This window comes from Procambarus clarkii, chromosome 5 (genome assembly GCF_040958095.1).
Source record: "Procambarus clarkii isolate CNS0578487 chromosome 5, FALCON_Pclarkii_2.0, whole genome shotgun sequence".
Classification (NCBI taxonomy): domain Eukaryota; kingdom Metazoa; phylum Arthropoda; class Malacostraca; order Decapoda; family Cambaridae; genus Procambarus; species Procambarus clarkii.
The window spans coordinates 4,169,207-4,195,007 of NC_091154.1; the positions used below are offsets into that span (position 1 = coordinate 4,169,207).

The window sequence follows — 25,801 nt, forward strand, 5'->3', positions numbered from 1 at the left end:
TGTTGACTGACCTCCTCAAGACTTAACAACAGTACAGTTCCCTGTTGACGGACCTCCTCAAGACTTAACAACATTACCTCAGGTCATAGGTCATGTCTGTATTAAAAGGCTCATGTAACTCAGGCAAGGCACAACAGCTTTAAATCCATCAAGCCACAATGTTGGACAGAGAACAGGAGATGATATTTTACCCAAAATTTATTTATTTATTTATTTATTTATTTATATATATACAAGAAGGTACATTGGGTTTGTGAGAATACATTGGATAGTACAGTATTTACATTCTTGTAAAGCCACTAGTACGCGCAGCGTTTCGGGCAGGTCCTTAATCTAACAGATAATTTTAAGTAGGTAATTTCTATCAGAATTGATAAATGATAAAGATACGTTACAAGAGAAAAATGTAATAAATCCGTGGAACTGTGTATCCTCCGAAGCCGTAAACGGCAAGACAACGTCAGCTCCAGAAAGAGGAGAAGAATGGCTAAAACTGTCCAGACTCTACCACCATAACTGTCCAGACTCTACCACCATAACTGTCCAGACTCTACCACCATAACTGTCCAGACTCTACCACCATAACTGTCCAGACTCTACCACCATAACTGTCCAGACTCTACCACCATAACTGTCCAGACTCTACCACCATAACTGTCCAGACTCTACCACCATAACTGTCCAGACTCTACCACCATAACTGTCCAGACTCTACCACCATAACTGTCCAGACTCTACCACCATCTCGGTCAAATGCTAGAGAGGACACAAGCACAGTGGCCTTCCTACCAGAGCCTCAGATATTAATACCAAGTAAAGCATCCAGCACTTCCACTAATACCATAACATTATTTTATATTTGATAACATTCAGGGTATAAAAACACGCAAATCTAACAAAGTTCATTTTATAGATGGCCTCCTACACGAGGTAAATGCAGTGTTTGCAGCCTTAACAGAAACTCACACCAAGGACTACCATGATGGTGAAATATGGATCTCAGAGTACAATATTTTCAGATGTGATAGGAAACACAGACCGCAGGGTGGGGTCAGCCTCTACATCAGAGACACACTCATCTGTACTGAGCTGCTAAACACCACAAACGATATGGTGGAAGTGCTGATAATCAAAATAGAGATCCTAAATAGTTATCGTCCTTGAATATAAGTCACCGGAGGTAAATCCTCAGCAGTTTAAAGACCAACTAATGAAAATAGAACACTGCTTAGAAAACTTCACAAATCCAGCTCCGAACATCATCCTGCTTGGGGACTTCAACCTACGGCACCTGAAATGGAAGCACCTGGCTAATACAGTAATATCAGAAAGAATACCAGGAAGTAGCCTAAATGAACAGGCACATGCAAATGACCTGCTACAGATGTGCGACAGGTTTGCCTTAAACCAATAAATAAAAGAATCAATAAGGAAAAAGTACACGTTGGACCTCATTTTCACTAATAATGATGAATTGATCAGGAACATAATGATCACAAATACCTGTTACTCAGATCACAATCTGATTGAAGTTATGACAACCATGGAGAGTAGACCTTCATAACCAGTCCCGAGTCGCAAGGAAGTAGAATTCAGCAAATTCAATTTTAATAATAAACGGATTAACTGGGAGCAAATAAACCAGGACTTCACAGAAATAAACTGGGAAGAACAGCTAGAAAATACAAACCTGAACCAGTGCCTGGAAAAAAAATAAGCTCAGTAGCACTAGAAATATGTTCAAACCGCATACCCCTAAGAAAAAAGAGAAAGAGATGCAGATTGGAACGGGAACGTCGTTCCCTATATAGGCGAAAAAAACGAATAGTGGAACAACTTGAGAGCCGCACCCTATCTCAAGAACGGCGAAGACGGTTGGGTAGAGAAATAGAAAAGATTGAATTAAAGCTACAAGAATCATACAAAATCCAATAGAGACAAAGAGAGCAAAAGGCCATCAGTGAAATAGAGAGAAATCCGATACATTTTTTCTCCTATGCCAAATCAAGATTAAAAACTATATCTAGTATCGGGCCCCTGCGAAAGGGAGATGGAACTTTCACCCATAACAACAAAGAAATGAGCGAAATTCTGAGGAATCAGTACGACTCTGTTTTCAGCGAGCCACTAAACACATTAAAGATTGATAACCCAAATGAGTTTTTCATGGATATGATACCAACATCAAACCATATATCAGACGTCATTCTATCCCCACTGGATTTTGAAGAAGCCATAAACAGTATGCCTATGCACTCTGCACTAGGCCCTGATTCTTGGAACTTCATATTCATCAAGAACTGTAAAAAAACCGCTGTCGCAGGCCCTTCACATTCTGTGGAGGCAAAGCCTAGATACTGGCGTTATCCCTGACATACTAAAAACAACAGAGATAGCACCACTCCATAAAGGAGGAAATACGGCAGAGACAGAAAATTACAGACCGATCACACATCACAAAAATCACACACCATAAAAATATTTGAGAGAGTGCTAAGAAGTAAGATCACAGAATACATGGAATCACAGCATCTCCATAACCCCGGACAACATGGTTTCAGAACAGGGCGCTCTTGCCTGTCGCAGTTGCTGGACCACTACGATATGGCATTAGATGCTATGGAAGACAAACAAAACACTGATGTAATTTACACAGATTTCGCAAAAGCTTTTGATAAATGTGACCATGGTGTTATTGCACACAAAATGCGTGCAAAAGGAATTACCGGGAAAATTGGCAGATGGATCTACAATTCCCTGAATAATAGAACCCAATGTGTAATAGTCAACAAAATAAAATCCAGCCCATCAACCGTGAAGAGCTCAGTCCCCCAGGGTACTGTGCTTGCTCCAGTACTTTTTTTCATCCTCATATCGGACATAGACAAGGACACAACCTATAGCACTGTATCATTCTTTGCAGATGACACTAGGATTTTTATTAGAGTAGACAACATAGAAAGCACAGCGAACCTCCAGTCAGATGTAAATCAGGTCTTTCAATGGGCTACAGAAAATAATATGGTGTTTAACGAAGATAAGTTCCGGCTCTTGCACTATGGAAAAAAATGAAAATATAAAAGCAAAAATCGCGTTTAAAACAGAGTCAAATCATAACGTAAAACGAAAAAGCAATATAAAGGACCTGGGTGTACTCATGTCGGAAGACCTTACCTTTAAAGAACACAATAAAGTAGCCGTCACAACTGCAAGAAAAATGACAGGTTGGATAACAAGAACTTTTCACACTAGAGATGCTATACCGATGATGATACTTTTCAAAACGCTTGTGCTCTCTAGAGTGGAGTACTGCTGCACAATGACAGCCCCTTTCAAAGCTGGAGAATTTGCTGACCTGGAGAGCGTGCAGAGATCCTTTACTGCTAGAATCCACTCAGTAAAACACCTAAACTATTGGGACCGACTAAGGACCCTAAATCTGTACTCCCTTGAGCGCAGGCGGGAGAGATACATAATAATTTACACGTGGAAATTAGTAGAGGGGCTGGTCCCAAACCTGCACATAGAAATAACACCACATGAGACCAGAAGACATGGCAGGATGTGCAGAATACCCCCGTTGAAGAGCAGAGGTGCAACAGGTACTCTGAGAGAGAACTCTATCAACATCAGAGGCCCGAGACTGTTCAACACACTTCCACTACACATAAGGGGCATAACTGGCCGACCCCTCACAGTGTTCAAGAGAGAACTATCAACATCAGAGGCCCGAGACTGTTCAACACGCTTCCACTACACATAAGGGGCATAACTGGCCGACCCCTCACAGTGTTCAAGAGAGAACTATCAACATCAGAGGCCCGAGACTGTTCAACACGCTTCCACTACACATAAGGGGCATAACTGGCCGACCCCTCACAGTGTTCAAGAGAGAACTATCAACATCAGAGGCCCGAGACTGTTCAACACGCTTCCACTACACATAAGGGACATAACTAGCCGACCCCTCACAGTGTTCTAGAGAGAATTCGATAAGCACCTCCAAAGGATATGATCAACCAGGCTGTGATTCATACGTCAGGCTGCGAGCAGCCGCATCCAACAGCCTGGTTGACCAGTCTAGCAACCAGGAGGTCTGGTCGACGACCGGGCCACGGGGACGCTAAGCCCCGAAAACACCTCAAGGTAACTTCAAGGTAAGCTCAATATTCAATTGAAAAAAAATTAGAAATAATAAAGAGACAATTAATTTGACATGCTTCCAGCAATGTCTTCTCATCTGGGCTCCTAGAGCTCGAGGCTCTCAGGTAAATTCAGGCAGCCCATCCTCCGAACAGACAGTACGTTTTAATACTAAATGTAATAAGTACAATCCTGACTATCGGCATAGTACATAAATACACTTAATCGCCAGCATCGCACCAAAATATTGTGAACATTAGAGTTTACCTGAAAAGCTGTATAGAAAGCCACGACCTAACCTAACCTTCTTAGTGTAGGAGGACAAACATGTAAATAGTATTTATTGTATCTTAATTACAATTAGTACTTAACCTATAGCTATATTAACTAATAAAACAAAGCTAAAGTCTTTCAATAAATTATAAAGTAACTCAGGATATTTTCAAATTTAAGAACTCAACCTTCAAGAGTTTTACCTGCGCGATTTACCACCTCCTCTTCACTCATCCGATGAATCGGATGAGGACGTGTCTGTTGGAACACCATCTCCTCCTCCACGGAAATGTCACTACTCACTGGGGGCCGGTCGGCCGAGCGGACAGCACACTGGACTTGTGATCCTGTGGTCCTGGGTTCGATCCCAGGCGCCGGCGAGAAACAATGGGCAGAGTTTCTTTCACCCTATGCCCCTGTTACCTAGCAGTAAAATAGGTACCTGGGTGTTAGTCAGCTGTCACGGGCTGCTTCCTGGGGGATGGAGGCCTGGTCGAGGACCGGGCCGCGGGGACACTAAAGCCCCGAAATCATCTCAAGATAACTTCAAGATAACTCAGCTGCCGGTGTCCTTCACGACACTGCACCTACGACAGCACCACAAGACCAGCACCAAGTCAGACCACCAAGACCAAGACCGACAAGTCCAAGAAGAAGACCAAAGATCAGACTTTCCTGAAATCGTCAACAAAAAAGACCAGTAACGAAATGCTTAAACATCAACATCTGTAATCAACCGTCAACTGCTTGCGATCCCAGCCTCTGTGTGCACTGCAAATGACGCCCCCACTCAATCCTACTTCACTCTACTCAAGTTTAATTCCGCGGTGGTTGGGCCACTATCCTCGCCCTGTTTGCTAGCTCTATGGACATATTCAAGTTCAAGAGTTGAACACGAAAATTTTAACCTAAAAATTTTGAGTGTATTAACACAAAATTAGGAGAATATATGGGGAGGTAAATGTAACAGCACAATTAAGTGTATTTATGTACTATGCAGACAGTCACTATTACACTAACAGTTTTTCAGTCTATTTGGACAGTCCTCAAAATAGACAGTAACGTACTATCTATTCGGAGGAAGAGTTGAATTTAGGTAACGTTACTAGTCAAAATAGGTGGAGATATTGTCAAACAATAGACACAGTCACAGAGATTTGCTGTGTCAAACAACAATTACAGATGTTGTACCAAACGAGTCATGAAATCAGTGAAAAACAAACCGCAAAGGAGACAGATAAGCCATTCAGAACTCCCTGGAGACTGTGAAAAACAAACAAATAGCGACCAGGTGTGTAAACAATATACATCTAACAAACATGGTAGATATCATAATAATCAACAAGTCAGATATAACAATAACGACGCAAACAATAGTGGTTAAAATGGCGGCATCAAACAACTAGCAACAATGGTGTCGTTAGACCAGCTTGTCCTCTCGAATACTACATAACATTTTGACGTCAAAATCCCCAAACGGACATAATATGATGTGCTATAAATCACAGCAGCTCGCAATCAACCATGTTTTATGTGCACGGGTCCAGTGGTTAGGTTAGTACGTCATTTTCTGTCCATTGTGACAACTCACGAGGAAGGGTTGATCAAACTACTGATGGCAATAGTGTCAAACAACACCGTATAGTAGTGCTAATGGCATCAGAGGAAACCTGTTATCATACTAATAGTGTCTGATAACGATGTTATCCAACTAATGGTGACACCAAGGATGGTGTCAGATGACGATGATGATGATGATGATGGTGTCAGATAATTCTGGCAGTAACAATGGTGGCGTTGGACAATGAACACATTACACAGTGTGTAATCCTCTCAATCTCCCAACATAATTACCCATCCTCCCCCCCCCCATTTTGGCACCAATATGTAGTACATACACCTAAACACTTCACTAATATGTAGTACATACACCTAAACACTTCACTAACAGTAAAATGTGAAACCCAAACTCTGAGCATCACTGTCTTGTCTTCCAACACAGGAGCGTCAGATCAGCAGCGACGCGTCAGTCACACGCACGCGTAAGTCATATGCACGCATAAGTCATACGCACGCATAAGTCATACGCACGCGTAAGTCATACGCACGCATAAGTCATACGCACGCGTAAGTCACACGCACGCGTAAGTCATACGCACGTGTAAGTCATACGCACGCGTAAATCATACGCACGCATAAGTCATACGCACGCGTAAGTCATACGCACGCGTAAATCATACGCACGCACAAACTAAAGATGACTTACACATATAGGTAGACTTGGAGTTCTTTTTTTTTTAACATGCGTATACACATTAGCTTATACAATGTATAACAATATACACTCCATAAAAAACTTCATATGTATATATTGTCACTGAAAATATTTATAACCATCACCAGCCTGCTGGTGAAAATAAAACATATAAAATATATAAATCAATTATAATACATATACACATATGTGACAAAAATATTTGTATTATTCCTCTGGGATTTATCTGGGGTTTACGGATATTTTTAGGGTCATGAAATATTTCAAATTAAACCCAAGCCAGAAATGTGAAAATAGAGACAATTGGCGGTGATTTGGTTGGTCCTGAATCATCATTAGGTTGTGCTAATGGTCCAGGATGAACCCTAATATCATTATTGCCTTGGATTGTCAGGTTTGTGGTTTGGGTCTAATTATCAGCCCAGTTATTGCCATTAATTGTTGCATATTCCAGATCGCATAACTTCTAATAACGATTCAATTTTTTTTGTTAGTTTAATGTAAATGGAAAACGGTCCCTGATACATGTTATGAGCTGAGTACTTGGCACTGGGCACTGGGCACTGGGCACTGGGCACTGGGTGTAAGGACGTTACTAGAAAGCCTCTCTATTTCATTGCCCAAACAACAGCTGCAAGTTGCAACATCTGCTCAGCTTTGGGTTTGAACAAGTAACCTTTTATACTCAGGTATTGTGGACACAGCATTCTCTTAGTAACTTTGTGCTATAAACATAATAACTGAAGATTAATATGCTTTTCTCATGCTTCCAAACTGTGTCTTGAAGATATTTTGCGCATCTTTCTTCTTTGCAAGTTATCTCTGAGCTTCCTGATCTGTGTGACTGTGTCGAATATTTTGGGGCAGTTCTTCTGTGAGGTTTTGTCAACGATCGAGCCATCTCCGGGGTGCAGGGGCGCCCCCTTACTAAACTTGTTCCAAAGGTGGATTCCAACAGTGTTTTGAGGCCAAGTCCAAGAAATGCCCCCACCAGATACGAAGAGTTCTTCCCAGCGCTTCCAGTGGAGCGGGTAGAAGGTGGAGGGAGCTGCGGAAACATTACTACCATGAGCGACCGGATATATTAGCAGTAAGACTGAACGGTAAACATGTACCAAGTGTGCTATCAACTATTTCCCAGCAACATAGAAATCATTATTAATGTTTTGCATGACTATGTCAGCGATGTTTGCATGCACTACGAGGTCCAGGCCCAATAGTGAATGAGAGTTACGCTCACCCAACATTACGAGATCCTTGCACTGGTGGACATCAGTGATGTTCTGGATGTTGCAAGCCTTCCTCACCACCCTCTGGAAGACCCCTGGACCGTTGTGTCCCCAAACATTGCCCTGGAAGTGTTCCGTCAGCTCCCTGATGGCCTCTACACACAGCCAATGATCCTTAGGGATTCTGAGGAGATATTTCAGGAATTTAGAACAGGAACCTGCAGAAGATCTGTCAAGTAAGTAAGTAATTATCAAAAGAAGGCACCAAACCGGGAAGGTTATTTAGCACCATCAAATGTGCGGGATAATCAGAGGGCGCTAAATATCACCAAGGCTGCCAATACGAGAACAGAAACGCATAAGGCGAATGATATCAAAAGTATCTGAGTCACCGAGAATACTATCGAGAGACAAGCGACCGCGGGGGACTGTCGGAAAATAAGACACACGCTCATTCCAGAAGTCAGGACATTCAATAAGGATATGCACGACCGTAAGAGGGACAATGCAATTAGGACAATAAGGAGCAGGGCAGCGCTCCATCAAGTGACCATGGGTTAAGCGAGTATGGCCAATATGCAACCTCGCCAGAGCCGTTTTCCATCGCCGGTTATGGTGGTAGGAGGATGGCCATGAGGACACACAACCTTTAAGAGAACGTAGTTTGTTGCCAGTAACAGACGATCAACAAGCCTGCCAATGGGTAAGGACTGAGGAATGGATAACCGGGTAAAAGTTGGAGTAAGGAATACCTTTACGAGAGATGGGACAAGAGCGGACAGCCTCCCTGGAGGCAGCATCCGCACGCTCATTTAAAGAGACACCAATATGGCTGGGAACCCAACAAAACTCAACTGACTTAAATTTACTGTGAACAAGAAACAGCCAATGCTGGATCTCGACAACCACTGGATGAACCGGATTAAAGGACCCGAGAGCCATGAGGGCACTACGAGAGTCAACAACAACTACAAAGGAAGACTGACAACGAGAAAGCAGGAGACGAAGAACATAGAGAATAGCATTAAGTTCTGCTGTGAAGATGCTAGTCTCCAGAGGCAAGCGACACATATAAGTGCAGTCAGGAAAAACAACAGAGTAGCCAACACCGTCCGCAGACTTAGACTCATCAGTGAAGACGGAAATGGAGCAGGAATGAGAAGAAAAGTGCTCAAGAAAAAGGCGTTTTAGAACCGTAGGAGAGGTAAAAGCTTTAGTGATGTGGGTCAAGGATGTACAAAATTGCGGAAGGGGGACTCTCCACGGGGGCAAGGATGGAACAACACGAGGAGAAACATTAGAAATACAAACGGAAAGAGAATCCTGTAAGCAAGATAACCGGACAGAAAGAGGGAGGTGGTGAAGAGGAACAGGAACCACAGGAGGGGTAAAAGTTAAAGCATGACAGGTGAGAAGAAGGATGTTGCAAGGATCAAGCAAGATAGCGAAGACAGTAGCGATCACGGCGGTCCTGGAGAGACAGGAAGCTAGTGTCAACATACAAGCTGAGGACGGGAGTCGAACGAAAGGGACCAGAACTGAGACACAACCCAGTATGGTGCAAAGCATCAAGACGGCGAAGAGTAGAAGGAGAAGCAGACGAGTAAGCAGGGCAACCATAATCGAGCTTAGACAAGATGAGAGAGGAATGTAAAGCAAGGAGAGTGCGCCTATCCGCTCCCCAAGAAGTATGGGACAATACCCGAATGGGGGTAAGGGCCTTAGAGCACTCAACACGGAGGTAAGAGATATGGGGAGACCAAGACAAACGAGTGTCAAAGAATATCCCCAAAAGCTTCGCGGAATCTTTGTACTCAAGGGGATGACCATAAAGTGACAAAGAGGGACGAAGAACGACCCGTTTCCGAGTAAAAGTCATGGCACAAGTCTTAGTAGAAGAGAACTTGAAGCCATGATTGGTGGCCCAAGACGACACGGCATCAATCGCAAGTTGAAGCCGGCACTGAAGGAGAGGCGAATCATCACCCTGACAGCAAAGGGTAAGATCATCAACATAGAGAGCGGAGAAGACACTTGAAAGAAGAGAGGAAAGAAGACCATTGAGGGCAACCAGAAAAAGAGTAGTGTTCAGAACACTACCCTGGGGCACATCTTCATATTGCTGAAAAGAGGCAGAGAGAGCGGTACCAAGCCTCACCCGAAAGGAATGACGAGAGAGGAAGCTGCGGAGAAAGAGAGGGAGATGACCACGAAGGCCAAAAGAATGAAGCTGGGATAGAATATGATATCGCCAAGTGGTGTCGTAAGCCTTTTCATGGTCAAAAAGGACGGCAACAACGGAGGTCTTCGCAGCAAAAGCAGTACGAATATAGAACTCCAAGTTCACCAGGACATCTGTCGTGCTGCGGCACTTGCGGAAACCAAATTGAGAAGGGGAAAGGTGGTGATGGTGTTCCAAGAACCACATCAGACGAACGTTAACCATACGTTCAAAGAGTTTACAGACACAACTTGGAAGGGCAATAGGGCAAAAGTCCTTTGGGGATGTTCCCAGAGACCCCGGTTTGCGAACAGAGAGGACAACGGCATCGAGCTAGTCCTCAGGGACTGACGACGACTCCCAGATCTGATTATACAGACTCAGTAAATACTGAGACGTGCACGGAGGGAGATGGTGAAGAATCTCATAATGAATACCATCAGAGCCCGCCGCCGTAGAACCGCAGAGGGCCAGGGCAGAACGAAGTTCAGAGAGAGAGAGAAGGGATCATTATAATGAAGTCGAAGACGAGTGCAGAAATCTAATGGACGAGACTCAAGGACAGGTTTACGAAGAAGGAAAGATTGGGGAAGATGAAGACCAGAGCTAACAGAAGAAAAGTGGGAACCCAGTTCGGAAGCGACCTGCAACGGGTCCGCCACAAGAGTACCACGGAGGTGAAGGACCGGTGAAACATCGGGAACAAACTTACCTGCTATCTTGCAGATACGCTTCCAGTTCGGTGGCAGAGGAGTTTCGGACGTAATGGTGGAGACATAAGATGCCCAACATTCACGTTTAGCCGTACGGATGGCCCTACGGGCCACTGCACATACCTTCCAAAAGAAAAGAAAAGAATCGGCCGTCTGCCAACGGCGGTGTCTCTTCCAGGCTGCACGCTTACAGCGGACAGCCCGAGCACAATCTGCATTCCACCAGGGAACGCACTTCCGTGGACCCCAAGAGGAAGAGCGAGGAATAGAGCGGAGGGCAGCGTCGAAGACTGTCATGAAAAAGGAGGAGAGCGCGAGGGAGAGGCAGAAGGGAGAGGTCAGAGAGAGCAGCACTGAGGGTAAATAGGTCCCAATCCGTTTTAGCAAACTGCCACCTAGGGAAGGAGAGGGGACGGTGAAAAGAGAAAAAGATAACCAGGATGGGGAAATGGTCACTGACATGGAGGTCATCAAGAACCTGCCACGTGAAATCCAAGTAAAGAGAAGACGAGCAAAGAGAAAGATCAAGACAGGAAAGGGTACAAGTCCGAGAGTCCAAATGTGTGGGCTCACCAGAATTTAGAAGAGACAGGGAAGAAGAGAGGATAAACGGCTCAAGAAGGCGACCTCGGGTGTTCGTCAGAACATCACCCCAAAGGAAATGACGACAATTGAAATCACCCAGCAGGAGCACAGGCTCCGGCAAGGAGTCCAGTAGGTGTTTCAGATCAGGAAGTGAAAGCGGGACACTCGGGGGGAGATAAATGGAACAAACTGTGTACCATTTCCCCACAAAAATATGAGCAGCTGAACAATGGAGAGGCGAAGGAAAAAGTAAGGGGACAAAGGGAACATCAGAGCGAATCAAGAGAGCAGAAGAATTAGGAGCCCCAGCAATAGCTGGGGGGGAGGGGGAGAGAAAGGAATAGCCACGGAAGCGACCAGGACGAGCACCAAGCATCGGCTCCTGGAGACAGACACAAAGGGGCGAAAACTGCGAAATCAGAAGTTGGAGTTCAAGGAAATTGGCGTAATAACCTCGAACGTTCCATTGAAGAATAGACATCGACGAGAAGAGAAAGGACAAAAACAGAGAACAAGGAAGAAACAAAGGCGAAAGAGCAACAGAGCATGTTAAAGAATATCAGGGTCGGGATCAGGGTGAGCAAAGTCAGGGTTAGGGGGCATGGGTAAACTGAGCAAAGATGGAGAGAAGGAAGTGGGAGAACAGACCAGAGGTGGACAGGCGGGGTCTGGAGGAGGAGGAGGAGGAAGAGGAAGAGACAACCGAGAGGAGAAGTCAAGGACAGCAGCAGGAAGAGGGGGAGGAGAAAGAGGGGGAGGAGAAAGAGGGGAGCGCACCTCAGCAAGGGCAGCAACCGAGAGGGAAGCGGGGGCCAAAGAAACCCCCATAGCAGGAACAGGGGGCGCAACCACCGAAATGGGAGGGGAAGGAGCGATAGAGGCAGAAGTAGGGGGCCGAGGAAGAAAGCGAAACCTTCTTACCTGCTGGGGAGGAGGAAGGAGAGGAGCCAGGCTTACGCTTCTGACTTAAAGAGACAGGTGTCCCAGCAACTACGTACTGGGCAACGGATTCCAGCATCTCAACAGGGGAAGCTGAACGAGAGCACACACGACGGCCGTTTGGAGAGCAATGGACATCAGCCTGCACTGGCAGGCGGCGGGGAGAGTCAATAGACAGAGGGGAAGGATGGGAAGGAGGATATGATGGAGACGAGGAAGAAGACACAGAAGACTTGACAGACTGGGTAGAAAAAAGGGGAACCCCAAACAGAGGACCAGGAGGGGGACCCTTCGGGACAGAACTCAAAGGAACAGAGGAGGGGGCAGTGGGCGTATCAGGGTCCAAGGCCCGGAAACGGTTGTGAGTCTGAGGAAGGTGGGAAGGACGAGGAGAGGAAGAGCGCAACATGCGAGCATAAGAGATGTTAACATAAGGCGGGAGCCGGCGAACCTGGCGTCTCGCCTCAGGAAAAGATAAACGCTCCCGGTACTTCAAGTTGAGGACGGCTGCCTCAAGCTTGTAATGGACACACGCACGGGAGAAGGTAGGATGGGCCTCACCGCAGTTGAGGCAACGAGCCTGGGGAGAAGTGCACTCCGACTTAGAGTGACCTTTGCCCCCACACAAAGGACAGAGACAGTCCCAGAGCAGTGGAGGGCACCATGCCCAAACCTCCAGCACTTGTTACAGAGCCTAGGAGAAGGAATGTACTCTTGGACAGAGCACCTGGCACCAGCAAGAAGGACAGAGGATGGAAGGGTCCTACCATCAAAGGTGATCTTCACAACCCGAAGGAGTTGACGGCGACGACCACGAGGGGGACGAGTAAACGTGTCTACCCGGAGGACAGAATGGCACTGGGCCTCAAGGATATTCTGAATATCATCATGGCAGTCCTGCAGATTCTGAACACCGGTTGCAACATGGGGTGGGAGGAGAATAGTGCCAACACTGGCATTCAACTGAGCGTACTTGGAGACCCGAACAGGGGTCTCGCCAAGGCAGGATAAGGCAGCCAAACGGGAAGCTGCATCCTGAGAAGGAGCAGCAACGACACATGTACCGAGACGGGTGGGGTTGAAGGTGACAGAGGCATCCACGGAATCAACAAGGTGCCTATGAAGGGAGAAATCGTCAGGAGGCGCAGAATCAAGAGGGAGGAGATCAAAGTATTTGGCCCACGAAGCGGGACCAAACAAGGCTTGATATGCATCAGAACAGGAAGGAATCGAATGAGTGCGGCCGTGTCGAGGACGGAATTGAGAACCCCCCAGAGAGAGAGAGGGGGTTAAAAGGCGCAGTAGTTACAACAAGAGATGGAGCCGTGCCAGGGGACGAGGTAGTCACCGCTGGGGGCTTGGGGCTCGACCCAACCACAGAGGAGGGAGGGGAGCCAAGGGGAGTAGTCAGAGAGGCCAAAGGAGGAGCAAGGTCGGGGCCCAATGCAGCGGAGGCTACAGAGCCCAGTCTTCCAATACAGACCAACTCGGGGGCTTGGTCGCTCACCCCACGAGCCTGAGAAGGTAAATGAGGAACACAATTAGACATAGGTACGAAGAGAAAAATATTCATTCACGAATGTCCCCCATTACCCACCATGGAGCCACAATTAGAGGCAGGACACCCAACAAGAAGCCATCGCCGATCATGTCGGGGCCTCCTAGGGGTGCGTCGTGAGTATACGCCCCACAAACGCCACCTTAAGAACCGTCAGTCCATCGAGATCGGGTTCAGCGACAAAAGGGGGATTGACAATAAAAGGTTCCCCTCGCTCTCGACGTTGGGTACTACAGTTCTACGGGTGCAAGAGTATGCCTCCTCAAGCACCCAGGCGTCAAAATAGAAGTCCAAAAGAATAACCAAAAACAAGCAAAAGGTCGGCAGGAAATGACAAGCAGATAGGAGAAGAGGGGGGAGAAAAACGAAACACAAGGAAAAGGAAAGGCAATCCGGCACAATTAGAGAAGACAGCAGCAGGAGCATAAGGCCACAAAAGGACAGAGGACTGTCCCACGGAGCATCACACTCCGGCAGCCGTCCACCAAGCTCCCTCACGGCGCCAACGGGCCGGATGGGGAGGGGGGGGGGGAAGATCTGTCAAGATCTTCATAATTTATACTATTATATGCTCAAATTTACAGATTTGCATAAATCTAAATGTTAACAAGTGGCTCATCTTGATGACCAAACCACACACCAGAAGATGAGGACATGATGACATTTCGGTCCATCCCGAAACGTCATCATCTGAACTTCTGGTGTGTGGTTTGCTAGTATCATCTTGTCAGTATTATATCACAAGTATTACATCCAATACTAACTTGAAGGCACCATTGGAGAGATGGTCCCAGCGTTCCCGACCAATCCATGACTCGCTGGAAGGCAAGGGTGCCACTGTCCACATGTCCAAGTCAAGGTAAATACCTCCCACAGAGCACACCACACCCAGACGTAGCGCATCCGACAAATTGATTCCAGCCCAGTCTGTTGAGACAGAGACGTGTAAAACTACTGCTAACTCTAGCGTAGTCTGTCGAGACAGAGACGTGTAAAACTACTGCTAACTCTAGCGTAGTCTGTCGAGACAGAGACGTGTAAAACTACTGCTAACTCTAGCGTAGTCTGTCGAGACAGAGACGTGTAAAACTACTGCTAACTCTAGCGTAGTCTGTCGAGACAGAGACGTGTAAAACTACTGCTAACTCTAGCGTAGTCTGTCGAGACAGAGACGTGTAAAACTACTGCTAACTCTAGCGTAATCTGTCGAGACAGAGACGTGTAAAACTACTGATAACTCTAGCGTAATCTGTCGAGACAGAGACGTGTAAAACTACTGATAACTCTAGCGTAGTCTGTCGAGACAGAGACGTGTAAAACTACTGCTAACTCTAGCGTAGTCTGTCGAGACAGAGACGTGTAAAACTACTGCTAACTCTAGCGTAGTCTGTCGAGACAGAGACGTGTAAAACTACTGCTAACTCTAGCGTAGTCTGTCGAGACAGAGACGTGTAAAACTACTGCTAACTCTAGCGTAGTCTGTCGAGACAGAGACGTGTAAAACTACTGCTAACTCTAGCGTAGTCTGTCGAGACAGAGACGTGTAAAACTACTGCTAACTCTAGCGTAGTCTGTTGAGACAGAGACGTGTAAAACTACTGCTAACTCTAGCGTAGTCTGTTGAGACAGAGACGTGTAAAACTACTGCTAACTCTAGTGTAGTCTGTTGAGAATGAGATGTGTAAAACTAATGCTAATTCTAGCATACTCTATTGAGATGGACGTACTACATTTTGTCTGGGAGAGGAACCCTGTGTATATATATATATATATATATATATATATATATATATATATATATATATATATATATATATATATATATATATATATATATATATATATATATATATATATATACAGTATATACCTTAGGCTTGTTGTTACGACCCTAGATTCTTAGTTGGAAACCAGAGGTCAAATTAAGTTCCAAATACTTTTGTGAGAAGGATAGTTAATTAACAATAACGTTTATATGCAGAACTTCTCATACCTTGGTTCCATCTTCCTTGCCAAACGTAAGATGAATCGTGTTTTTCACAGAGCATTCAGGTTCTGAGCTTGTTGATTATTAAATATAACATTGAACTAGCTATCAGCTATTCTTAGAACTGTTAAAGTAACTAATAATGAATGTCGGTGAAGACTTGTCTGTTTATTGCTGTATGATCAGCTAGGCCACTTCCCGGCAGCATATTTAAGAGTTCTTCTCCGTTCTTCTCCTCCTCCTCCCTTTCCCTTACCTTATTCTACATTGATTCTCTAAGTTAAGTAATACTGTGTTACAGTGTTCTGGCAAATTGTGTAGCTAAGTTCTGGTGTAGCCTAAGGTAGTGTTTATATCCCATAGATTACTCTAGGGTGTGCTAGTGAAACCACATGTGCTCAAGTTTACCTAGGCTACCTAGAGCCTTTACAAGTGTCCTTCTCCAAGTAGTCTTTACCCTAGTTTGCAATTGTAAACCTTGCATCCTGCTTATATGGACCAAGGTCGGTCCGTCTAATTACCGCAAGCTTCACAAAGCTTCCTGGCAATACGTTAGTAATGAATAAATATGATATATTTACTCATTATAATGTTGGTGGTAAATGTACAACACGAAAAAACATAATTTTAATCTGAAAAAGTATCTCTTTATAAAGAAATTTGACGAAAATAAAGAGCTGGTGACGCCAAATCAAGTCGACGATCCAAGCGTCGGTTAGGTTAGGTTAGGTTCGGTTAGGTTAGGTTAGGTTAGGTTAGGTTAGATTAGGTTAGGTCAGCCTAACCTAGCATATCATATTTATTCATTACTAACGTATTGCCAGGAAGCTTTCTGAAGTTTGTGTAACTTGTGGTAATTAGACTGACCCACCAAGGTGTTTAACGTAAGGTAGAGTGGTAAAGAGATTCGTTGTATTAATGTATATGGGGATTATTTGAGGGTTTAATAAATAAGGAATAAGCTAGGAGTATCTTTTCATCCTGTTGAGTGTGGAATAGGGGATTACCTTAGACTACAGACATTTATTCTAGCCAAACTATTATTCTTTGCTGGGAAATATTCTTTCCCTGGGGGCCAGGGCCTCCGTATTGCCACTATTTTAGGAACTCCTTAGTCTTTTAAAATTGGCCCTCTCAGTACAACCACATACCCCATAACAAGTGGCTGGCCTGACCTGGAACTGAAATTTTTATATATAAATTGTAAAAATTTAGATTTTTGAGTGCCGAAACTAAATTTCTTGCATTCCGCAGAACGGTTGTGTGGTAGCCTAGGGTCCAGCTCAATTAGCAAAGGATACATCTTGCACTGACTAGACATCCAACTGGATCTCTTCACGATTGAGGTAAGTGTGGCCTTGTAACAGGGGCCGTGCAAATTTTTGTATTTTTTTTGCAATTTTTATTTTTATTTTTACTTTGGCTAGTAACTAGGATAATTAGTGATGGAGACTATGTTGCAGGAACTGGCAAAGACCCCTTCAGTGGTAGAGATCAAGAAGCTGACCAAAGCAGTCTTCCAACTACTGCTCCACGTCACCCTTCCCCCTATCACTCCATGTCACCCTTCCACCTACCATTTCACGCCAACCTTACACCTACCACTCCACGTCACCCTTCCACCTACCGCTCCACGTCACCCTTCCACCTATCACTCCATGTCACCCTTCCACCTACCATTTCACGCCACCCTTACACCTACCACTCCACGTCACCCTTCCACCTATCACTCCACGTCACCCTTCCACCTACCGCTCCACGTCACCCTTTCACCTACCGCTCCACGTCACCCTTTCACCTACCACTCCACGTCACCCTTTCACCTACCGCTCCACGTCACCCTTTCACCTACCGCTCCTTGCCCACTCCATCCCTCGGAGCCACTTGCCGAGTCGTCCTGCACCCTCCAGGACGTCGTCAACATCCAGCGTGGAGATGTGGATGTTGCTGTAGGAGGCGAGGGCGTGGATGATGGCATCTGTGCCCCCTACGTGGGTGGACGTGAGGGCTAGGTTGACCTGGTGGTCGGGGTGGTGGACTGCTGCGCTCTCTACTGCACACGCCTGTCAAGTTATTGAAGAAAATATTATTGAGCACCTGTGAAGAGAGGGTAGACTGAACACAAATGTTTGGGGGGATTAATTAGATTGGTAATACTCATGTTACTCGGTGAGTCAGGTTGTGCATTGGAGGCAGGCCGCCGTTCTTTCAATTTGCCACTCCATAAAAAATCCAGCTGTTTTGCTTAACTTGAAGTGTGTGTGTGTGTGTGTGTGTGTGTGTGTGTGTGTGTGTGTGTGTGTGTGTGTGTGTGTGTGTGTGTGTGTGTGGATTGGTCGACTCTTTAAACAATATTACCTTGAGGTTACCTTGAGGTGCTTCCGGGGCTTAGCGTCCCCGCGGCCCGGTCGTCGACCAGGCCTCCTGGTTGCTGGACTGATCAACCAGGCTGTTGGATGCAGCTGTTCGCAGCCTGACGTATGAATCACAGCCTGGTTGATCAGGTATCCTTTGGAGGTGCTTATCCAGTTCTCTCTTGAACACTATGAGGGGTCGGCCAGTTATGTCCCTTATGTGTAGCGGAAGCGTGTTGAACAGTCTAGGGCCTCTGATGTTTATAGTTCTCTCTCAGAGTACCTGTTGCATCTCTGTTCTTCAACGGGGGTATTGTGCACATCCTACCATGCCTCCTGGTCTCATTTGATGTTATTTCTATGTGCAGGTTTGGGACCAGCCCCTCTACTATTTTCCATGTGTAAATTATTATGTATCTCTCCCGTCTGTGCTCAAGAGAATACAGATTTAAGCATTTTAGTCGGTCCCAATAGCTTAGATGTTTTACTGAGTGGATTCTAGCAGTAAAGGATCTCTGCACGCTCTCCAGGTCAGCAATATCTCCAGCTTTGAAAGGGGCTGTCATTGTGCAGCAGTACTCCACTCTAGAGAGCACAAGCGTTTTGAAAAGTATCATCATCGGTATAACATCTCTGGTGTGAAAGATTCTTATTATCCAACCTGTCATATTTCTTGCAGTTGTGATGGCTACTTTATTGTGTTCTTTAAAGGTAAGGTCTTCCGACATGAGTACACCCAGATCCTGTACATTGCCTTTTCCTTCTATGTTATGATTTGAGTATGTTTGGTGAATGTGAGGTAATAAGTGAGCGAACAGGATGTGTTGGTGGTGCCTAGTGACCACCTCGACACAACGTTTGCCTTGGTACGGAGAGGGACTTTTATAAGCACTGTTAATTAGATAGGTCCACTAATTAGATAGGTAATCACATTAATACAGGCTCAACCTTCACTAAAGAGAATTCGAGAAAGCATTGAAGGGAAGTAAACATATACAGTATACTGTAGTTTGATTAGCTGAATTTTCAATGATAATATTGTGTTGTTTTGCTATGGTAAAGCCACATGAAAATCCCCAGGGAATATGAAGATAAACACAGGAAACTAGAGATAAGCGCAGTTAACAACTTGTACAGAAACATGTTGACGTGATGACTTTATTATTAATAATTAGTTTGTTGACAAAATGATGAGGTTCGAAGGTGGTGTATAGACACAAACTTTATGTAACTGTCATGTTAGGTGCACTAATTTTAGTTCATCTATGACAGGAAGTGTCAAAGTGGATGGCAGGAAAGAGTCATGTGACCCACCAGGACATCTGCTCTTAACCCCTGGAAGATGAAACACACTTAGTCTGTCTAGTATTCTTTTGCCAGAAGAGAGACATCACAAGCGCCAAACTTGAGGCCCTCAGGGACCTCAAAGTCCACAATATTCCCTCCATCCTGAGGGGTATCTTCCACGAGGGGAACATGGCATGAGAGGTTTTCATTTCATTTCATCATTTCATTTCGGGGTTTAGCGTCCCCGCGGCCCGGTCCTCGACCAGGCTTCCTTTTTGTTACACCCCCCCCCCCCCCCAGGAAGCAGCCCGTAGCAGCTGTCTAACTCCCAGGAACCTATTTACTGCTAGGTAACAGGGGCATCAGGGTGAAAGAAACATTTTGCCCATTTGTCTCCGCCTCCACCGAGGATCGAACCCGGAACCACAGGACTACAAATCCTAAGCGCTGTCTACTCAGCTGTGAGGCGCCCCTCTATCGGGCCAAGACAGAGACAAAGTCTCTATATACATAACATCCCTTTCATCAAGTCTTGTAAACAAGGAAAAATTTTAAGTTGGAAGGAATAGTACCCAACCACTTGTGGACGGTCGGGGATTGAACACCGACCTGCTTGAAGCAAGACCGTCGCTCTATACCATCCAGCCCAAGTGGTAAACACGAACCATCACCGCCGACCAGACCCCAAACACCACCCAACCAACCCCACCACCAGACCCCAAACACCACCCAACAAACACTCATTCCACCCACCATCTTAGCATTAAGGGCCGACGCACACGTAGTCTCCAGGAAGAAGATGTTCTGGGCGCTGGAAGAAGCTGTGAATTTGGGCAGCCTGACGGGGAAGGGCGGCGGGGTGGTACTGGCCTGTAGGGTGCAGGCCGCCGCCCGCCACCCACCCTCGCCCACTCCACCCTCCACGCCCATCACCACGTCTATAGCGAAGTGGTCTTCGTAGTCGGCCACCACCGCTGGAAGACTCAGGGAGGTCCTGCTGCCTGTTGAAACAATATATAGTTATAACAATAACCAATTTCTGCATAAAGTTCAGAAACATGAACCATTACTGTGTGACACTGAACTCATGTCCTGGGGACCTGCTTTCATTTGAACCAAGAGTAGGCCTATATAGCTTGTTTTATCAATAATGAAGCACGGGTAGGCCTATACAGCTTACTTTAACCAAGAATTTGATTCACACTGGGATCCAAGATTCACATTGGGAACCAAGATTCACACTGGGAGTCAAGATTCACACTGGGAGCCAAGTATCAGTAACTTTTGTCTAATCAAAGCACAATGGAAAGCTTTCTAACTTTAGCCCCTCTCGCTGACCAGCTCGTTGATGCCGTGAGGGAGCTTGGTGGGCGGCTGCCGGAGTGTGATGCTCCATGAGTCAGTCCTCTGTCCTTTTGTGGCCTTTTGCTCCTGCTGCTGTCCTCACGAATTTTGCTGGACAACTTTTCTTTTTCCTCATGTTTTCGTTCTTCTCCCCCCACCCCCTTTTCTCCTTTCTCGTTCTCATTTGCTGCCGACCTTTTGCCTGTTTTGATCATTCTTTAGACCTTCTTTTGTTTTGACGCCCGGGTGTTTGAGGAGGCATACTCTTACACCCGTAAAACTGTAGTACCCAACGTCTTGAGCGAGGGGACCCTTTTATTGTCACTCCTCCTTTCGTCACTGAACCCAATCTCGATGGACTGATGGTTCTTAAGGTGGCGTTTGTCGGGCGTATACTCACGACGCACCCCTAGGAGGGCCCGGCAAGATCGGCAACATGTCTCTTGTTGGGTGTCCTGCCTCTAATTGAGGTTCCGTGGTGGGCGTGGGGGCACATTCGTGAATGAATGTCTTTCCTCTCGTATTTAATGTTCCTCTTTTACCTTCTCGGGCTCGTGGGGTGGGCGACCAAGCCCTCGAGTCGGCCTGTGTTGGAAGACCGGGCTCTGTAGCCCCTGCTGCATTGGGCCCTGACCTTGCTCCTCCTTTGACCCTCCTGACAACTCCCCTCGGCTCCCCTCCCTCCTCTGTGGTTGGGTCGAGCCCCAAGCCCCCAGTAGTGACCACCTTGTCCCCTAGCACGGCTCGGTCTTTAGTTGTGACTACTGCGCCTTTTAACCCATCTTTCCCTCTGGGGTTCTCAATGCTGTTCTCGCCACGGCCGCACTCGCTCAATTCCTTCCCGTACTGATGTGTATCAGGCCTTGTTTGGTCCCGCTTCATGGGCCAAATACTTTGATCTCCTCCCTCTTGATTCTACGCCTCCTGACGATTTCTCCCTCCATAGGCACTTTGATGATTCAGTAGATGCCTCTGTTATCTTCCACCCCACCCGTCTCGGTACATGTGTCATTGCTGCTCCTTCTCAGGATGCAGCCTCCCGCTTGGCCGCCTTGTCCTGCCTTGACGAGACCCCTGTTCGGGTCTCCAAGAACGCTTGGTTGAATGCCAGTGTTGACACTATTCTCCTCCCACCCCATGTTGCAACCAGTGTTCGGAATCTCCAGGACTGCCACGAAGATGTTTGACATATCCTCGAAACCCAGGGTCATTCTGTCCTCCAGGTAAACTTGCTTACTCGTCCCCCTTGTGGCCGTCGCCATCAACCCCTTCGGGTTGTGAAGATTACCTTTGATGGTAGCTGGGACCCTTCCGCCCTCTGTCATTCTTGCTGGTGCCAGGTGCTCCGTCCAGGAGTACATTCCCTCTCCTCGGCTCTTTAATAAGTACTGGAGGTTTGGGCATGGTGCCCTCCGCTGCTCCGGTACTGTCTCTCTCTGTCCTATGTGTGGGGGCGAGGGTCACTCTAAGTCGGAGTGCACTTCTCCCCAGGCTCGCTGCCTCAATTGCGGTGAGGCCCACCCTACCTTCTCCCGTGCGTGTATACAGTACAAGCTTGAGGCAGCCGTCCTCAACTTGAAGCACCGGGAGCGTTTGTCTTTTCCTGAGGCGAGGCGCCAAGTTTGCCATCTCCCATGTTAATCTAACGTCTCTTATGCTCGTGTGTTGCGCTCTTCCTCTCCTCGTCCTTCCCATCTTCCTCAGACTCACAACCGTTTCCGGGCCTTGGACCCTGATACGCCCACTGCCCCCCTCCTCTGTTCCTTTGAGTTCTGTCCCGAAGGGTCCCCCTCCTGGTCCTCTGTCTGGGGTTCCCCTTTTTTCTACCCGGTCTGTCATGTCTCCTGTGTCTTCTTCCTCGTCTCCCTCCGATCCTCCTTCCCATCCTTCTCCTCCGTCTGTTGGCTTTCCCCGCCGCTTGTCAGTGCGGGCTGATGTACATTGCTCTCCCAATGGTCGTCGTGTATGCTCTTGTTCTGCTTCACCTGTTGAGACTCTAGAATCTATTGCCCAGTACGTAGTTGCTGGGACGCCTGTCTCTTTGAGTCAGACGCGTAAGCCTGGCTCCTCTCCTTCCTCCTCCCAAGCAGGTAAGAAGGCTTCGCTTTCTCCTTCGCCCCGTACCTCTGACTCTCTTGCTCCATCCCCTCCCGTTTCGGTGGTTGCGCCCCCTGTTCCTGCTATGGAGGTCTCTTTGGCCCCCGCTGCCCTCTCGGTTGCTGCCCTTGCTGAAGTGCACTCCCTGGTTTCTGCCCTTCCTGCTACTGTCCTTGACCCTCGGTTATCCTCCTCTTTTCTTCCTCCAGATCCTACTCGTCCGCTCCTGGTCGGTCCTCAGGCTCCCTTCCTGCCTTCTTTACTCAGTTTACCCATGCCCCCTAACTCTGACTTCACTGACCCTGACTCCTGATCCTGCGCTTCTTTAACGTGCTGTGTTCCCTTTTCACCTTTGTTTCTTCGTTATTCTCTGTTGCTGTCCTTTCTCTTCTTGTCGATGTCTATTCTTCAGTGGAACGTTCGTGGTAATTACGCCAATTTCCTTGAACTAAAAACTTATGATTTCATTGTTTTTGCCCCTTTGTGTCTGTCTCTAGGAGCCGATGATTGGTGCTCGTCCTGGTCGCTTTCGTGGCTATTCCTTTCCCCCCCCCCCTTAGCCATTGATGGGGCTCCTAACTCTTCTGCTCTCTTGATTTGCTCTGATGTTCCCTTTGTCCCCTTACTTTTTCCTTTGCCTCTCCATTGTTCTGCTGCTCGTATCTTTGTGAGGAAATGGTATACGGTTTATTCCAATTATCTCCCCCCGAGTGTCCCTCTTTCTCTTCCCGATCTTAAACACCTACTGGACTCCTTGCCGGAGCCTGTGCTCCTGCTGGGTGATTTCAAATGTCGTCATTCCCTTTGGGGTGATGTGCTGACAAATACCCGAGGTCGCCTTCTTGAGCTGTTTATCCTCTCTTCTTCCCTGTCTCTTCAGAATTCTGATGAGTCCACGCATTTGGACTCTCGGACTCGCACCCTTTCCTGTCTTGATCTTTCTCTTTGCTCGTCATCTCTTTACTTAGATTTCACGTGGCAGGTTCTTGATGACCTCCATGGCGGTGACCATTTCCCCATCCTTGTTACCTTTTTCTCTTTTCACCCTCCCCTATCCTTCCCTAGGTGGCAGTTTGCTAAGGCAGACTGGAACCTATTTACCCTCAGTGCTGCTCTCTCTGACCTCTTCTTTCTGCCTCTCCCTCGCTCTCTCCTCCTTTTTCATGACACCATCTTCAACACTGCCGTCCACTCTATTCCTCGCTCTTCCTCTCGGGGCCCACGGAAGTGCATTCCTTGGTGGAATACAGACTGTGCACGGGCTGTCCACTGTAAGCGTGCAGCCTGGAAGAGACACCGCCGCCGGCAGACGGCCGATTCTTTTGTTTTGTTTTGGAAGGCAAGTGTGGTGGCCCGTAGGGCCATCCGTATAGCTAAACGTAAATGTTGGGTGTCTTATGTCTCCACCATTACGTCTGAAACTCCTCTGCCACCGATCTGGAAGCGTATCCGCAAGATAACGGGTAAGTTCGTTCTCGATGTCTCGCCGGTCCTTCACCTCCGTGGTACTCTTGTGGCAGACCCGTTCCAGATCGCTACCAAACTGGGTTCCCACTTTTCTTCTGTTAGCTCTGGTTCTCATCTTCCCCAATCTTTCCTTCTTCCTAAACCTGTCCTTGAATCTTGTCCTTTAGATTTCTGCACTCATCTTCGACTTCCCTATAACGATCCCTTCTCTCTCTCTGAACTTTGGTCTGCCCTGGCCCTCTGCGGTTCTACAGCAGCGGGCTCCAATGGCATTCATTATGAGATGCTTCGCTATCTCCTTCTGTGCACGTCTCAGTATTTACTGAGTCTGTATAATCAGATCTGGGAGTCGTTTTCAGTCCCTGAGAACTGGCTGGATGCCGTTTTCCTCCCTGTTCGCAAACCGGGGTCTCTGGGTACTTCCCCTAAGGACTTTCGCCCTATTGCCCTCACGAGTCGTGTCTGCAAACTCTTTGAACGTATGGTTAACGTTCGTCTGATGTGATTCTTAGAACACCATCACCACCTCTCCCCTTCTCAATTTGGTTTCCGCAAGTGCCGCAGCACAACAGATGTCCTGGTGAACTTGGAGGTCTATATTCATACTGCTTTTGCTGCGAAGACCTCCGTTGTTGCCGTCCTTTTTGACCTGGAAAAGGCTTACGACACCACTTGGCGATATCATATTATATCCCAACTTCATTCTTTTGGCCTTCGTGGTCATCTCCCTCTCTTTCTCCGCAGCTTCCTCTCTCGTCGTTCTTTTTGGGTGAGGCTTGGTACCACTCTCTGCCTCTTTTCAGCAATACGAAGGTGTGCCCCAGGGTAGTGTTCTGAGCACTACTCTCTTCTCTGTGCCCTCAATTGTCTTCTTTCCTCTCTTCCTTCTGGTGTCGTCTCCGCTCTCTATGTCGATGATCTTACCCTTTGCTGTTAGGGTGATAATTCGCCTCTCCTTCAGCGCCGGCTTCAACTTGCGATTGATGCTGTGTCATCTTGGGCCGCCGTGTTGATTATGGCTTCAGGTTCTCTACGTCTAAGACTTGCGCTATGACTTTTACTTAGAAGTGTGATATTCTTCGTCCTTCTTTGTCGCTTTATGGTCATCCCTTTATGTACCAGGATTCCGCTAAGCTTTTGGGGTTGATTTTTGACACCCGTTTGTCTTGGTCGCCCCATATCTCTTACCTCCGAGTTGAATACTCTAAGGCCCTTACCATCCTTCAGGTATTGTCCCATACTTCTTGGGAAGCGGATAGGTGCACTCTCCTTGCTTTACATTCCTCTCTCGTTCTGTCTAAACATGATTATGGTTGCCCTGCTTACTCG

At 46.8% G+C, this 25,801-nt stretch overlaps 1 protein-coding gene across 1 annotated transcript in view; it reads right to left on the minus strand.

Moving 5' to 3' along the window:
• Positions 1–890: 890 nt before the first annotated feature.
• Positions 891–25,801, minus strand: part of LOC123765081 (lactosylceramide 4-alpha-galactosyltransferase) — a 38,694-nt gene continuing 13,783 nt past the window's right edge. The window contains exons 4-8 of the mRNA XM_045753518.2: positions 20,318–20,565; positions 17,776–17,986; positions 14,701–14,863; positions 7,932–8,104; positions 891–7,739 (exon numbers count right to left, since the gene is read on the minus strand). Coding sequence (XP_045609474.1) covers positions 7,453–7,739; positions 7,932–8,104; positions 14,701–14,863; positions 17,776–17,986; positions 20,318–20,565 — 1,082 coding nt within the window. The 3' untranslated portion in view covers positions 891–7,452. The remainder of the gene's footprint in view (positions 7,740–7,931; positions 8,105–14,700; positions 14,864–17,775; positions 17,987–20,317; positions 20,566–25,801) is intronic.